Here is a 16,610-nt window from a genome sequence, read left to right as displayed (position 1 = left end):
GTCTGCTCTGGGGTGCCCTGACCCCCAGGGGAGCACTGACTTTGACCCTCATCCATGGAGAAAGTTTCCTAAACTCCAGAATAGACTAGCATCCACTAGGGTGTGAAGTAGATTGTAGAGAGTAGGTGTATTACTTGCTGAGAAATTTAGGTTTGGGGATTTTTAGTGTGTTGTGGATGGCAGCAAGATGGAGGGCACTGGGGTGTCATCCTGGGTTTCTTCTTCATGCTTCTTCTTCCTTCTTCTTCATGGGTTTGGGTGGTATTTTGTAATTGAGTGGAAAAGTCCACATTGCAGGCTTTTGGGAATCAGTTATTTGGTTAAAAAGGGAAATAATCTAGGTGTCAGTTCTTAATTGGATAGTTTAGCTTTAAAAGACCTTGTAGCAAGAGATTGTTGGCCATTTTCGTGGTGCTTTTCCAGTGTGCTGAGCCTGGTGTGGACAGCGTGCAAAACTTTAGATAACAATAAACAAGAACCTGAAGACCGAAAAGATCCAGTGGGTCTCTCTTTCCTGACACAAGACCACTCCAGGAGGGTCTCCCCCCAACAGGGGAGCCCCCAGGGAGGGCCCAGCCAGAGTCCCACAAGTCAGGGAATCAGCAACAGGTACCCTGACAGCGGCCCAGCCCATCGCTCTGCCATCCCCTTTGCTGCACACAGGCTTGGTCCCCAGGGGAAAAACCCATGCCCCCAAGGGGCTGAGCTCTCTCCTGGCCAGGGAAAGGACAGGGACAGCTTCACAGGAGCTCCTCACCAGGCACTCGCCCCGGACACAGACACTGTAGGGGTCTCGGTAGCTGCAGCGGGTCCCGTCGTGAACGACCTGGTTCATGAACACCACGTCCCCTGTGCCCTCAGACTGGCAGATCAGCTCACACTTCTGAGCATCTGTGGCACAGGAAAAGGGAAGGGGGAGAAAAAGAGAGGTGGGGGGAAAAAGGAGTTGTGGAAATTCATTAGGGTGAGTGAAGGCAGAAACTCACCTCAGCTTGTACCCCTGAGCACAGCCACAATTCCAAAGCCCAGGATATTCATGTGGCTGCTCTCCATTTGCAGCTCAGGAGCCTGCACTTTTGCCTGGTACACTCAGGAAATTAAGGGAAGGACAGGACACACTACACGAGGCTGCAGTGCAAGTAGGCTGCTCTGCTCTGGAAACAGGCTGGGAGAGCTGGGAGTGTTCGGCCTGGAGGACAGAAGGCTCCAGGGAAAACTTAGAGCCCCTTCCAGTGCCTGAAGGGGCTCCAAGAAAGCTGGAGAGGGACTTTGGACAAGGACAAAGGTGTGACACATTAAACCCCATAATCGGGTTTAACCACAGCGTAATAAATCAAGCCCTGGATAAATCATTTGAAAATATTTGTTTTACCCTCATGAAACTTTCCACAAGAAAGAATAAAGTTGTGGGAAGCTTTCTCTACAAGAGGAAGGCAAATTCATTTTGTCTAGGATGAAAATTGGATAAATTTCCAACCAAAGAAGCTGTGGATTGGAGATGGGACAAAGGAATATGAAAAGGCAGGTTTTTGTAAGGAAGACTCCAGTAAGAATTGGAGGGAGCACAAAAGGTTCTCCACAGGAGAATGATAGTGAGAAGCAACTACCTGGAAAATATTTAATTTTGAGCACAAGCACCCTTCAGCTTGTGAAGACTGGGAATGACTTCAAACTGTCAGAAGGCAGGGTTAGATGGGGTATTGTGAGGGTGGTGAGGCACTGACACAGAGAAGCTGTGGCTACCTCTGGATCCCTGGAAGTGTTCTTCCAACTGTGAGTAACCTGGTCTAGTGGAAGGTGTCCCTGCCCACGGCTGCAGGGTTGGAATGAGATAATCTTTAAGGTCCCTTCCAACCCAAACCACTCTGTGATTCCATGATTTTAAAAAGCTGCCTGCTTGATGTTGGTTTATTGCACAACAGTTTCCAGCTCAGGAGCTTCCCACAGCCCAACATCTGTGCAGCTGTGCACCCCAGGGTGATGGCCACCAGGGCAGAGGAATTCCTCTGGAGGAGTCTGGCTGCTACTCCTTTGCCAGGACCTGCCACCACTCACCGTCATGGTGCTCGTAGGGAAGCCAGGAGTGTTTGCTGTTCTGGTGGGTGTAGTAGGAGTTGCGCTTGGAGCACTGCTGGGCACGGAAGTCCTGGAAGGGCCCCGGGCACTCCTCGGCATTGCACACCTGGTACTCGTAGGTGGCTCCTGGGCACGGGCGCCCTCCGTACGCTGGGCTGGAAAACAAAGCCAGTGGCTGGTGAGAGTGCTGGAGAAGGGATGGTGTTCAACCCCAGCACGGCTCAGTGCCCGAACACACGGCACATTGTGGCATTCATGTTTTCTGGAAAAATCCCTTTGCCCAGGATTTTTCTCCTGGCAAGCTGAGAAGCCTTAGAGAAAAAGGAAAACAATAATTATCTGATTTGTTTCTCCTGTGTTTTGCTGCTTTGGAATGTGTTTGGAGATTGCTCCAATTGGTGCTGGTCAATCAACTGATTGATCCAACAGGTGCTTGTTTCATTGGGTTCATGTGAATTGTTTTGACTTATTGGTCAATCAGTGCCAAGCTGTGTTGGACTCTGGAGAGAGAGCCATGAGTTTTCATTATTATCTTTTTAGCCTTCTGTAAGTATCCTTTCTGTATTCTTTAGTATAGTATAGTATTTTTTAATATAGTAGAGTATCATAAAATAATAAATTAGCCTTCTGAGAACACAGAGTCAGATTCATCATTCCTCCCTTCATCAGGGCATCCCGCAAATACAATAGCACAGCCCCCACAGGAACAGATATCCCCATCCCTGCCAACAAGGGGAAGAGCCAGGAACCCCTGGCTCATGGCCACTTCCAGCTGGGAAAAGGGAGGGAGGCAGAGCCCAGACGTACGGCGGGTTGTCGCAGCTCCGGCTGCGGGACCGCACGCCTCCCCCGCAGGTCCTGGAGCACGAGCCGAACTTGGACCAGGAGCTCCAGCTGCCATCCTGGCTGTAAGGCTGCTCCGACGTCTTCCAGATGCAGTGGCCCTTGAAGCACCACTGGATGGGAGGAGAAGGAATGAGTTCCAGGCCTCTTCCAAAGTGCTCAGCACCAGTGGAGAGCCCTCCTGCACCCACAGCACTACAGAAAGGGTACAGCACGGGAGGAAGGCGCTCTTCATCGTGCCCTCAGACACATCCCTCCCACAGGAAGCAGGACCAGCCCCTACCTTGCCAGGAGAGCACTCAGTGCCATCCAAGGGCGGCCCCTTCTTGGTCTTGCAGAAGTAGGGGTTGTCCGGGTGGCTGCACCACAGCTGCTTGCAGGGGTCGAAGGTGCGGAACTGGGGAGCACAGAGGAGCTGGGCTGGGACAGCAGCGGTGAGTGCCAGCAGGCTGGTGGCAGCCAGGCTGGCTGGGGACCCCGGGGAGGGGGGACAGCGTGGCCATGCAGCCCCTACTCACCGCCGTGCAGGTCTTGTAGCCCACGCCAAAGTCGAAGCGGCACTGCTCGTCCATGGAATAATTAATTCCTGGCAGCTCGGGTAGCATGGGCCACTGGTGCTCAAAGGGGTCATCCAGGAGGCAGTCGTAGGAGCTGCAGAGTCAGACAGAGGATTTCCTTCCATCACCCCATCCCTCAGCTCCCTCACTCCACTCCTGGAGTGCTGTACTCCAGGCTACTCTCCAAATTCAGCAACTGAGAAATTTGAATTATCATGTAATCCCAGCCTGGCTTGGGTTGGAATGGTCCTTAAGGGCCATAGAGTTCCACACCCCTGCCATGGGCAGGGACACCTTCCATTAGACCAGGCTGCCCCAAGCCCCAGTGTCCAGCCTGGCCTTGGACACCTCCAGGGATCCAGGAGCAGCCACAGCTTCTCTGGGCAACCTGTGCCAGGGCCTCACCTCCCTCACAGGAAAGAACTTTTTCCTAATATCCCATCTAACACTACTCTCTGTCAGTGGGAAGCCATTCCCCCTTGGCCAAAGTCCCTCTCTGGATCCTTTAGGCACTGCAAGAGGCTCCAAGGCCTCCCTGCAGCCTTCTGTCTTCCAGGCCGAACACCCCCAGCTCTTCCAACCTGTCTCCAGAGGCCCTCCAGCCCTGGGAGCACCTGTGGGTACCAAAAGCCAGCACTGGGGGTCTGAGGGGAGGCCATGCCTTCCCAGCTGGAAGGGGCGTACTGGATGTAGCGGTTGAGCTCCTGCTTGCTGCAGCGGGACCAGTGGTAGCGGTGGAAGGCGGCCTGCACCAGCGGCGCCATGATGCTCCCCATGCTGGTCTCGTCGGCGCAGCGGTTGCCCTGCCCGTCGTGCTCCATGCCCAACCTGGAGGGAAGATCCCAAGGGATTCACAGCTGCAGCAGCACCTTTTTAAAGGGAGGGGCACCACCACAGCCAGCTCTCTCTCTGCCCCCAGGACTTACACGTGCCCGGTCTCGTGGGCCACCACGAAGGCCGAGGAGAAGCCGTCCTCGTGGTTGAGGGTGCAGCTGCGGAGAGGGTGGCACATCCCTGTCACCGGAGCGTAGCCTGGGGCAAAGACAGGAGGGGAGGACAGAGGAGGAGAGGAGAGAGAAAACCTTTGAGAGAGGAGGGGAAAAAATGAAAAATTAAGAAAAAAAAAGAAACCCACAAATGCATAACCTGGCTTCACTGCAACAGAAGAGAAAACAGAGGGGAAGACGCTGGAGAGGAGGGGTCACTGCCCAGGTCACTTGGGTGGCAGCCCAAGGACTGGCTCAGCAGTGTGTGCCAAAAGCCAGCAGAGGTTGCTGTGGGGCTTGCTGGCACCCCTGTGCCCTTGTGCCAACACACCTGGGCAGGCAGGAGGGCAGGAACAGAACCCACAACACCATGCCAGCGTGGGTGGCCATGGCCTCCCCGCCCAGGAATGGCCTCCCCCGCATTCTTCTTCATTTAAAACAAATAAAGAAGGAAAATAAGAGAGGAGAAAAGGCATGAGGCTCTCCTCAGAGCCCTGCCAAAACCACAGCCCTGCTCCCCACGGGGCATACCCGCACATGCACCCACCCCAGCCCCAGGACACAGCCCTCGATCAAGTGCAGTGCAGTGAGGCAGCTGTGGGCAGAGGAATCTTCCCCCACCCAGGCAGCAACACATCACCTCCATTTTGGTCACTTTTCCTTTCTTTATCACCTTATTTCTGTCCAATTTAATTAACTTGTTGCCACACTCCAGAATTTACTCCCCAAAGTTTTTTTATGTGTGTTGGTTTTTTTTGAGGCTGACCCTTTTTGGCATCAAGGGAGTTAGTGAAGGAAGGACTTAAAGGTCAGAGAGGCAAAAGCAGGGCAGGACCATGCTGGATAACTGTGCCCTGGGGACTGGGATGCTGGAAGGGGAGAGCTCAGTCAGCCAGGAGTGGACAGCAGCAGGAGAGGGGTGCTGATGAGCTGAGGGAGATGCACATCCCTACACCCACCCTGGCCAAACCACGGGGTTCACAGAGCCCCCCCATCCTTGTGGGATACTTGATCCACACCAAGTCACTCCCATAATGGGGTTTAACCGCAGAATAATAAATCAAGCCCTGGATAAATCATTTGAAAATATTTTTTTTTACCCCCATGAAACTTTCCACAAGAAAGAATAAAGTTGTGGGAAGCTTTCTCTACAAGGGGAAGGCAAATTTATTTTGCCTAGGATGAAAATTGGATAAATTCCCAGCCAAAGAAGCTGTGGATTGGAGATGGGACAAAGGAATATGAAGAGGTGGCTGCTCACAAAGGCAGGTTTTTGTAAGGGAGACTCCAGTAAGAATTGGAAGGAGTACAAAGGGTTCTCCACAGGAGAATGATGGTGAGAAGCAACTACCTGGAAAATATTTAATTTTGAGCACAAGCATCCTTCAGTCCAGGCCAGAAAACCCTCTGTGTCACCCACTGCAGAGGGACAAGACCTTTACAGCAGCAATTAAAATTTACAGCCCATCCATCCACTGCTTTTCTCTTCAAAGGGCATATTTGGGATAATTTGGTGCTACACTCTGGTCCTTCATTCCACACATCCCTGAGCTTAACAGAGTGTTGGGGGTCCACAAGGACTTTGTTTTGGGGAAAAGAGGCAAGAGCAAGCACGGTGTTACTATTCCAGCAGCCCAATCAGAGGGAAATTCCCAGTGGATGAGAAGCTCCTTGTGCCATGCAGCACAGCCAGGCAAGGACACAGGGATTCTGCAGAAAGTCCTGGAGATGTGTGGCAAGCAGAGAGCCAGATCCACAGGGAAAAGGGGAAGGAGCTGCTGGAAGGAGCACCCCTAGAGCAGGGCTACTCTATGGATCTCACGACTCCTTCCCACCAAGGAGCAGCCTAGGGAGTCTCCCACTTCTGCCAAAAAAGGTCCTCTCACCAATGCCTTTGGACACAGTCACTTTGCCAGGAAAGGTCTAGAAAAACGCAACAAAAGCTGGTATTGCACCCATGGGCCTCTGGACAAGGAGACCAGGGCAAGCCACCAGCCTGGCACAACCCAAGGTCTGCTACTTGGTGGCCACAGGACCACTGGCACACTCAGGAGGGTTTCCAGCTGGGTATCTCCTGAGGTTCATCTCCTGCTGAGGGGGATCCTTCTCAGGGAGGTCGTCCGTCCAAGTTAGGACAGGTTTCCTTCTCCACCTTTCCTTCCTCCTGTGCACACCAGGAGAACCTGTGCTACAAATCAGGGTGACAATACCCACCCCATCCACGGCATCAAATGGAGCCTCCTGACGGGATTCCAGACCTGGCCACCAGCGTGGAAAGGAGGAGATGGGAATTTGGAAGCAGCAGGCTCAGAAGTGGGAAAAGTCACCTCTCTCCTGGTAACACCAAAGCACCTGTTTTCCTAGTGGAGCCATGAAACATCAGAAGGTTTTCCTGAAAATTTTTATTAGCAAGGCCTCCAACTTCTCAGACCACACCAGCACAATCTCTGCACCAAGAAGGTGAGAGATTCCTGCAGCAGAACTTCCTCTTTGGCCCAGGGTTTATTGAATGCTCCCATGTCCAAGAAATAAATCCATATAAAAAAAGGTTTTAAAGGTCCTCCAGAGGACAGAATAAACGGATTGTCCCCATGGGGCTTCCTGCAGCATTTCATCGTTTTTTATGTTATTTTTATATTTTTAAGGCATTTTGGGCCAAGGGGAGGACTGGTAAATGAAATCAAAGAGCAGGAGAATAAATAAATAAAGACATTTTATCCATTCAGGCTGATGCTCTGGATTAATTCTCTGTCTCTCTCTTCTTCATCAAGTGAAGGAAAAAAAAAACCCCGATTTTTATAACCTTTTTCTGGACCTCACTGGCCAAGAAACTGTGCTTGCAAGAAAATCCTCTCACCCCTCGCTGGCTTTTCCCCCCGGGCAGACTGCACATACCTGATCGAGACAAATACAGTACCTTGCATACCTGCGGGCCCAAAATCTTGCCTGGTGAGGAAGACGGCGTGGTCGTGGTGCTCGGCGTGCGCGGGGTCGGGGCGCTGCTGCGAGTGCGCCCAGCGGCACACCTGCTCCAGGCTGCGCGAGGGATTGCCCCGCTCGATCAGGCTCACCGACTGCAGGGACAACAGCGGGAAACCCACTGCTGGGCAGGGCAGGGCAGGGCAGGAACGGCTGCTGCCCTTCCCCTGCAAGCCAAGGAGGTGTCGTCCCAAGTGGGGTGGTTTGGGGAAGAAGACAGGAAACACAAGCATTTCCTTCACTCTCCCAAATCTTCACGCGTTTTCCTTCACCCCCAGCAGCTGACAGGAGCACCGTGACAGGTCCAGATGAACTGCGCCTCAGATCTCCCCGACGCAACAGGCAGATCCTCAACTGGACTGGACCAAAGGACTTCATCTCTACGTTTGGTAGCTATATCCCCCTCTTTCTCTCTCTCTCTCTTTTTTTTCTCTCTCTTTCTCTATCTTTTTCTCTCCCTGAATCCCTCTACTGCATTTTGCTGTGGTCATTCAATAAAGGTGCATTTGTTTTGATTATTACTGCAATCCCCTGTGCTGTGTCAGTTTTTTGCACCCTGAGATAAAATCCACAAACCATCACGAAACCCGTTCATAAGGACAGATTGTGACATGCTCCAAACTCATTACCCAGAGAGAGGGTAGGGGTATCTCCCTCTCCTTCTCTCTCCTTCTCCTCCCTCTCCCTGTCCTGGATCGCCAAGCAAATTGTATTCTCTTTGCCATCTGTATGGCAGCTGTCTTCTGTTCAGTGGGCAGCTTTCCTTATCTCTTTCACAACCACTCCTCCCTCCAGAGAGACATCTACTGGTAACAGACTATTGAATGTCACTGCATGGATGATAAGAACTACAGCATCCCATTGGGAGATGTGAGCCCAGAGGGAGGAGCCAAGCATTCCTACCCGGATATAATCTGGAGATTCTGGAATACCAGCACAGCTTCTCCACTGGATTCCCAGAGGAACAGCTGCTCTCTTCCACTGCATCTTCAGAGGAAGAGACTGCACCTTTCTACAGGATCCCTGCTCCAGCAGAACCAGCCCTGACACTGCAGGAGGGCTGAGCCACAATTCCAATAGGACTTCACCAACACCCTGACCCACAGGGTGTCAGGTCGTGTTCTGACTCTGCCAGTGTTGTTTTGGTTTACTGCAATGTTTATTTTATCCTTTTATTTTCTTCTCTATTAAAGAACTGTTATTCCTGCTCCCATACCTTTGCCTGAGAGCCCCTTAATTTCAAATTTATAGCAATTTGGAGGGGGGGGGGGGTTACATTCTCCATTTCAGGGGAGGCTCCTGCCTTCCTTAGCAGACCTGTCCTTCCAAACTAAGACAAAGCTGCAGGAGGGCTCACTTGGGAAGCATCAGATCCAAACAGTGAGCTGAGATCTCTCCTGGATTCAAACACCCATTCCTTATTTTCTACATCATCCCCTGAACCTGAGGAGTGACGTAGCTGGACAAAGCAGCTGCCTCCAGAACCGGCTTTGGGGAGGATAAATCATCCCTAACAGAGCCTGGCAGCTCCTACCCCACTCTATCACCACAGCTCCAAATCCCTTCCTCTCCTCAGCTCAACCTCCAGCCCAGAGCACAAACGTCACTGGGACAAAGCCAAATGGATTGTTGGTTTTCTCAGCTAGAGATGATGTTCCTGGTCCCATGGAAGCCTCCAAAAATGGGCCAGCCTCCATCCTTATCCCTGCTCCTCAGAACTATCCCTGGATCTCCAGGATGTATTTGGGTTTCTGCCAGCCAAGCATATTTCTACAATAAGGAAGTTTTTTCCAAGACCTAACCGGTCTTATTTGCAGATCACACACAGAGACATCACTGTGTTGAGTCATTAACACCCTTGCTAGAACACTTCCTGTGGGACAGGGGCTTGCTCCAGAAAAGTACAGAAAATCACATTGTTTTAAAGAAAAATCTGGCTGCTGTGCTCGAACAAGCCTTAAAAAATAATTGCAGCCTGAGAAACCACATGAAAACTTCTCAGGAAACCTTCCCACGCTTCTCCTGGCCATGCCCAAGCCACACGAGAGCTACAGGACAGCCAGGGAGATGAGTCAAGGACATCCCAACCTCAGTTTCTCCTCACTAACGTCCAGCTCCTCTCAATATGGGAAGCCACCTCTACCCCATCACCTACAGAGCTCTGAGGAAGCCTCTGTGGTTCTCCCCACATGCCAGAGCAAGCAGGTACCAGCAGATCACAGCCACCCACCTCCCTGAGGGGGCTATCCAGGCCCTCAGCCCCCAAAATCCAGGCTAAGGAAGGTTCAAATTCACCCCTGCCCAGCACAGTTGTCACCTGGCCTCCGACAACTGCCACGTTTTCCCAAGGCTGGGCTTACCTAAGTGCTAAATAAACATCAGAGCACGTGCTGCTCTAATCCGCGCGCCGGATTTACCTGGCGATATCCCACCATGATCATCCTGACCAGCACGATGTTGATGTGCACGCCCAGCGACTCGTCGTGGTAAATCTCATCCACCTGAGGAAGGGAGTGTGAGAAATAGCTGCTCACTTTCCATAGTTTAGGAAGGTTTATTAAACCTTACCAAAAATACAGCAGAAGAGTGAATAAAGAAAAAAGGTTACGGCGCTGGGAGCAAAAGGTTTTCCCTGCCATGTGCTCAGCCACCTCACAATGGAGGTTTTACCCTTTTTAACCCTTTAACCCCTCCCAAAGTTCTGTCCATCTTCGCTGTCCAGTAGAGATCTCTTCCTCAAATCCTGACTGGAGGTCAGATGTTCCACAGTGTCAATCCAGCCCTCCCAGATGTCCCAACTCCTGTTGCCCCTTGATAACCACGCGAGGGGGTACAGCATAACTATAAATCTATAAAGTTTTCTTAACTTATATACATGATATTTGTCCATTAATTGTGAGAGTCAATCATGGCATTACTCATCTATCACAAGACGGAAATCCAACAGGGAAGAAGTTAAGGCCATCCCAGCTCTCAAGCCCCTCCTGTCCTCCACGCTCCCACGTTCCACACCCTTCCAGGCTTTCCAAGACCAGGTGCAAAGATGTCATCCCCCTCCTCCCACTGTGGGGAGGGGTTTTTTTTCCCATTTTCCCACGTGTAACAAGCACAAAGCCAAAAAGCCAAGCTGGATAAGCCAGAGTTTCCCCAGGAATGGCTCAGATGGTCAATGACATCACCCATTTCCATCAAGGGCTTTGTTTCCTCTACCACATTTCTCAATGAACCTTTGGAACACGAATCCCTCAGAGGGATGGAAATGCTCCAGACTCCAGCACCCAAAGGAAAAATGGCCTTTTTATACAATCCTTTGCCTGTACCCAAAGCCAGGGCTTTCCTCAATTGAGTCAAACCTGACCTATGGCTCCAGAAATCCCAGGAAAAGGCAACACAATGGAGAGAACAGGGAGGGCTCATGACTCAATGAGATTTTTACCATCCTCAGCTATTAAAAATGACCTTGCAAAGGAAATAACCAGCTACAACCTCTTCCTTCTGCGTTTCCAGGATGAATAAACAAATTCTACTCCCAAATGCTACCAAGAGAGTAGGAGACACCCAGATGGGAAATGTCCCTGAGAGCTGAGCCCAGTGAATGGAGAGAGGCACGGAGTGGGCAGCCACAGACCCACGTGAGACCCTGCACGTCCTGCAAAGCACGTGGGAAAACACAGCCCAGGGAAGAAAAACACCCTGTTTTTTGAGAATGGGGCTTTCTTTTTCCCAAAAGGCCTCTCAAATGAACAGTTCCACAAATTGGGTTTCACTGCAGGAGTCAAGGAGACTGAATCAAGACAATTTTTAATATTGACTAGAACACATGTTTTAATTAAAATATACTTTTTTGGCTTTGCCCAAGGGTGGACTAATTTGCCTCAGCTCTGTCATAGCCTTCCAGACTAGATGAAGGTTATAAAGTCAGATTTATGGATCTTTTCTATTTTTTCCTCCATTCCCCCATTTCCATTTGGGGTTTTGCAATTTTACATCAAGGATTGGGTGACAACTATCCTTTTACTGCTGCTGAAATCCATGTCAGCCACTCCCCAGTGTTTTACAAGCCCCCCATTTTCCAGCCTGGGATTCCATTTGAAATACCCACCCAGGCCATTTTTAAACCCAAAAACCCAGTGTTAACCTTTTCCCCATGACAACCAATACTCCCATGGGGTGCCTCCGAGCCATGCAGAGAGGTAATCCAGATCCTGAGCCTTGAATGCAGCAAAATCGATTATAAAAAATTAAAATTAATCAATGAACTGCCAGTCCATGCCCATTAATGCATCCCTTTGGATGCAGAAGCTGCAAGAGCCGCGGGGTATTTTATCCATCAGTGTGGAAAGATAATGCTGGTCAATGACCCTCAGCTCATCCCTGCTTTCTGTGGGTGGAATGCTCCTTCAGCCTCCCCCTTTTGTAAGAATAATGAGGATATGATGGATTTTTCCTGATGCCAACCCTATTTTTTGGGATGTGCACGGAAGGGTGGAAGGTCACGCAGTGTTGCAGCTGCAAACATTGCTCAGGCCTGCAGACACACTGAGGTGTGAAGTATCCAGCCCAGCAAGGAGCTGCAGCTCCCCAGGGATGTCTGGCTGGGTTTTAGCATGTAGGAGGCTTTGGCATCCTGGAAAAATCCCACATCCTAAGTTTGATCCCTTACAAAAATATTGGTAATGTGGCAGGGTGGGAAAGCAGGGAGAGAGGGAGAAATTAAAGCCAATGCTTGAAGAGATGCAGGGCTGGAGCTGGGGGGTGGTGTGGGGAACAGGACAGGAAACACAACCATTTCCTTCACTCTCCCAAATCTTCACACATTCTCTTCACCCCCAGCAGCTGTCAGGAGCTGGAGCTCCAAACTGATAGAGGGGAGGGTTAGATGGGATGTTGGGAAGGAACTGAGGGAAGTGAGGCCCTGGCACAGGCTGCCCAGAGAAGCTGTGGCTGCCCCATCCCTGGCAGTGTTCCAGGTCAGGCTTGATTGGGCTTGGACCAGCCTGGGATGGTGGAAGGTGTCCCTGCTCATGGCAGGGGATAGGAATGGAATGAGCTTTCATCTCCCTTCCAAACTATTCCATGATTTAAGGATTCTATGGCTGTCCACCAGCGCTCTGCTGCTTGCTGCCTGCTCCTGAGGACCCCTCAATCCATCAGGATGAGCCACATTCCTGCCTTAGGGACCTCTGTACCAGCCACAACCTGACCTTGATGGGACTGGGAGCATCACATGGAGCAGCACAGACCTCTCCCTTCCCAGCTGCACAGGACATTTTGGCAGGATGCTCAGTAGATCCTGCTGTATTATTCCAAGATGGGATTTAATTCCACAAATCTTCCTTATAAAGCAGTACTAAATCCCCCTCTCCTCCAGCTCACAGGGGCCTGGTTCTCCCTCAGTATGGTACTTCATTTCAGCCCCCCCTGGTGCTGCATTTCAGCCTCTGAAATGAAGAGTTAACCTAAAGCCCAGCCCCTGTTTAGTCCAGGGTTTAGGCAGGGATCTGCACCTAACAGATACCAGCTCAGCAGTGACCTTCAGGGTTAATTCAGAAAGCAGATGTGGAACCAGACTGCCCAAGGCTACAGACTTCCCTTCACAGCCAGATATAAATAATTGATTGAGGGGGGGGGGGAAAGAATCATATCAAAAGGGCTTGGTGCTGGCTGCTGCCAGGGCTGCGACCCACAGGCCCCAAATTTTGGGGTGGGGGGGGGAAGGGGCCAGCTTCCCCCAAGTGCTCCAGGGCCTGTGGAAGAAGTGAGGATGGAGCTGGAGGGGACAAGCATCACCTTGGAAATGGGAATTCACCTGGAGAGCAGTTTGCAGGCTTGGCACAACTCCCCCTGCCCTCTGCAGATGCCATTAAGCAAGTCAGTGTCTTCAGAGAAACCCCTTCCCCCAAAAATAGCTGTTCAGCAAAGGGCTCCAGTAAAAAAATACCAATTTTTATAACCCACATCCCTGAAGCCATGGAATAAAGATCTCCTTACCCCTCTCATCCATGCTCAGCCTGTTTCACACCATCACCTGGCAAGAAATGCTCTCCTCTTTCAATTAAAATGGAATTTTCCCACCTATGAACAGCCCAGCCCTTAAGGCTTGCTGTGAGTTAAGGGCAAACCAGCAGGAACAACCACCCCATAGGACTGCCCCCAAGCCCTGCAACACCAAGGAGGCAGTGGCACTGCCTTTACAGTGACAGGAACACTACAACCTGAGAGCAGGGCAGGCTGCCTCCCCAAATCCCTGCAAACCCTGGCCAGCCCCGAGCCTGCAGCCCCAGACGCGAGATCCCGACAGCAAAACCGCACTGGCAACGAGGTCTAGACCTCGCTGTTCTTCAGGGAAGGAAAACAAAGGGAGAGACACGAGAAGAATTTGCCAAACCAGCAGAACAGCTGACATTTCAAAACGCCGGGATCGCTTACTCGGAACAGCCAAGTCATCTTTAAACTCCTTTCTTTTATTCCCTCGCTTGGTTTTTATTCTGGTGGATTCACCCTGAGCCTCTCTGCTAGGGCTGGGGGGGTTAGGAAGGGAGGGGAAAGTCCCCCTTACCACATTTTTGGGCTTGCATAATGCATGATGTCACCTCTCTGAGGGCTGACCCACATTATCTGTGGGGAGGAAGAGAGGAAGGGGAGAGTTGTTCTGCCAGGGCAAGAGTAGATTTGATCAGAGCTCTCTACAGAACAAGGCATGTTGTCCCAAAAAAATAGCAACAACCATGTAAGCCTATACAGAGGGTATGGAAAAGTACAGGGACATGTGAGAGACATCAGAGGTATTTTTGTTATTATCAGTTACCAAGGAAGTGGCTCTTAAACCTCTCACCTAAGGAAAAAAACATACACAGGTTAAAATTAAAGCTGGAGGTTTAATTTTTGTTCCCAAACCACCTCTTCTGTGGGGTCTCAGTAGCACTCTTTGTTGCTCTGCCCTTGGGAACAATAATTTCAGCTCGAGCCAGGCAAGTCCCAGCCTGGAGAGGGGCTCTGACTCATGGGGTTTCCCTAGTAACCCGAAACAATGGGAAAACACCAAGAACCTTTGCATCCTTAACCAAATCATGGGCAATATCAGACAAAAGCCCAGGAACCCAGTTGAGGCCAGGGCTAGGTTTAACACAGCCACAGCTTGGCTTCTCCCCTCCAAGTGGAGCCACCCCAGACCTGAAAGGATCAGGGATGTGCAGTGGGAAGTCTGGAGGAGAAAACCAAGCCCAACTCCCTGAAGGCAAGAGACTGGAAAGCAGAACTGAGCACTGAATAGTTCCTCTCCTCTTCCTTTTCCAAGGTGCAGGATCCCCTCCTGGTTCCCAGCCCTTGATCTCAGCAGCCACCCCGGCTGGGGGATCCCAATTTTCCTTCTGTAACATCACAACCCCTGCCACAGGCAGCAAGCAAGAGAGGGGAATGGCTTTCCAGAGGCACCACATCACCAAACATTCATCCCAAGAGTCCAACAGACCAGGTTTGGTTAGGTGGACACAGAAAAGCTCAGCTCGGAGCAGAGATAAGCTCAGCAACTGATGGCAGAGGGGGAGCTGTGCCTTTCCCACTCACTCCAACCTGACCCCAAATTCCTGGGCAGCATCTGAGCCAAGAAGGGAAGGGCAGGCTGGGAATGCAGGCTGGGAGCTAGCAGGGAAGGCAGGCTGCCTGCAGGGAAGCTCTTAGGTGCACAAAAGGAGCAGTCATCCTCATGTCAGCCTCCCGGGATGGACACAGCACCCTTCACTGAAAAGCATCCACATTGCTGGCAATGAAATAAGGGCTGTGCGGTTTGTTTCTTTTCATAAAAAACCTCCTCTGTGACAAATCATTTATCACCAAGCTTCAGCCGACACAGAGCTCCCAATAAAGGGTTTTGTGTCCTGGGAAGAGCCCCGGGACCCTACCTACAGCAGCGCTGGGAAGGGATGCACGTCCCACTGCTCCCTCAGCCCTCAGTGGAGCCCTCAGGAAAAGCCAGCAGAGTTTATCATTACATCCAAACTTGTTGCCCCCTTTCTTGGGCTATATCTTGATAGGAGAGCTCCTAGACAGGAAAACTTTCCCAGCTGGCTCCCTGACGTACTCCAGCCCAGCTCGTTAAGTCCTTTCCTCGTTAGAGGGCTGGCCAAGCCTCTCATCCTTCTTCCCTTTGCCTCCAACTAATGGGATTAATGTTCAGCTGTGTGGTCCCAGCAGGCTCCTCCTCTCTCCCTCCCTCTGCCACCCAGGCCAGAAAGCAGGACTCTCTTTTTTCTGCTGAATCGGGTGTTTCAAGGCAATCTGAGCCGGTAAGGAAACGAGGCGGCGCCAAGGGAAGAGGAGGCGGACGGAGGTCACGGCAAAGCTGGAAAGAAAACGCACTAAAAACCAGAAAGAAAGAAGGGGAAGGGGTGGGGGGGAGAATATATAGAAGGAAATAATACTTGGGGGGAAGTATTTGTTGCCTGTATTATCCTGGGGCTTTCCCCCCCTCATTAAAGTCTCCAGCGCCGCCTTTAATTGAATAGGCAGCGGGTCCTCCCTTCTCCCAGCGCAGCATCCCGCGCATTCACTCCCTGAAAAGTCCTGCCCGCGGGGTAGGAACCATGAAATGCGCCTGAAAACCGACCTTTTGATTAGAGCTGACAATCCCCGGGCGCTCAAACTGGCCATCCCGACCCCCCTTCCCCCCCTGGGATCGGAAAGGAAAAATGACATAATCTCCGACCCCCGTAACGTGGGAAGAGCCGGAGGGCAGAGCAGGGAACCCGGTGGCTTCCCCCTGGCAGGAGGATTCAATGTTCAGAAAGTGAATTTAAGTGATGCTGAGAGCTTCGGGCAACTGGCATCGGGATAACGTGCCAGAGAATAAAACATTGTGATGAAGGTGTTTGCTTCTGCAACACTTTCCCTATTCAGGACCAGCCACTTCACTCATCCTTCACCTCATCACCCTCTAATCACACAAATCCTCCCCCCACCCATGCTGATAATTTCTCCCTTCATTGCCGGCCATGTGGCAGAAATAATGTCCAAAGCAACAACCAAGCACCCAAAAGCATCTTTATAACTTGGCCATTCCAGAGCTGGTTGAGCCTTTTGAGTATTTTCCACCACTATGTTAAAGAACACTTAAAGAAAAGTAAATAAATAGAGGTGATAATAAAGCATGGAAAACAAAACAAAACTGGGA

At 51.1% G+C, this 16,610-nt stretch overlaps 1 protein-coding gene across 1 annotated transcript in view; it reads right to left on the bottom strand.

Moving 5' to 3' along the window:
• The window catches only part of ADAMTS14 (ADAM metallopeptidase with thrombospondin type 1 motif 14), a 31,581-nt gene that overhangs the window by 5,665 nt on the left and 9,306 nt on the right, over positions 1 to 16,610 (bottom strand). Inside the window, exons 6-14 of the mRNA XM_054515674.1 lie at positions 9,859 to 9,942; positions 7,380 to 7,536; positions 4,403 to 4,508; positions 4,161 to 4,304; positions 3,438 to 3,570; positions 3,203 to 3,316; positions 2,884 to 3,032; positions 2,056 to 2,231; positions 758 to 891 (exon numbers count right to left, since the gene is read on the bottom strand). Of these exons, the coding sequence (XP_054371649.1) occupies positions 758 to 891; positions 2,056 to 2,231; positions 2,884 to 3,032; positions 3,203 to 3,316; positions 3,438 to 3,570; positions 4,161 to 4,304; positions 4,403 to 4,508; positions 7,380 to 7,536; positions 9,859 to 9,942 (1,197 nt within the window). The remainder of the gene's footprint in view (positions 1 to 757; positions 892 to 2,055; positions 2,232 to 2,883; positions 3,033 to 3,202; positions 3,317 to 3,437; positions 3,571 to 4,160; positions 4,305 to 4,402; positions 4,509 to 7,379; positions 7,537 to 9,858; positions 9,943 to 16,610) is intronic.

This window comes from Molothrus ater, chromosome 8 (assembly GCF_012460135.2).
Source record: "Molothrus ater isolate BHLD 08-10-18 breed brown headed cowbird chromosome 8, BPBGC_Mater_1.1, whole genome shotgun sequence".
Lineage (NCBI taxonomy): Eukaryota > Metazoa > Chordata > Aves > Passeriformes > Icteridae > Molothrus > Molothrus ater.
This window is presented reverse-complemented; position numbering and strand designations above follow the sequence as displayed.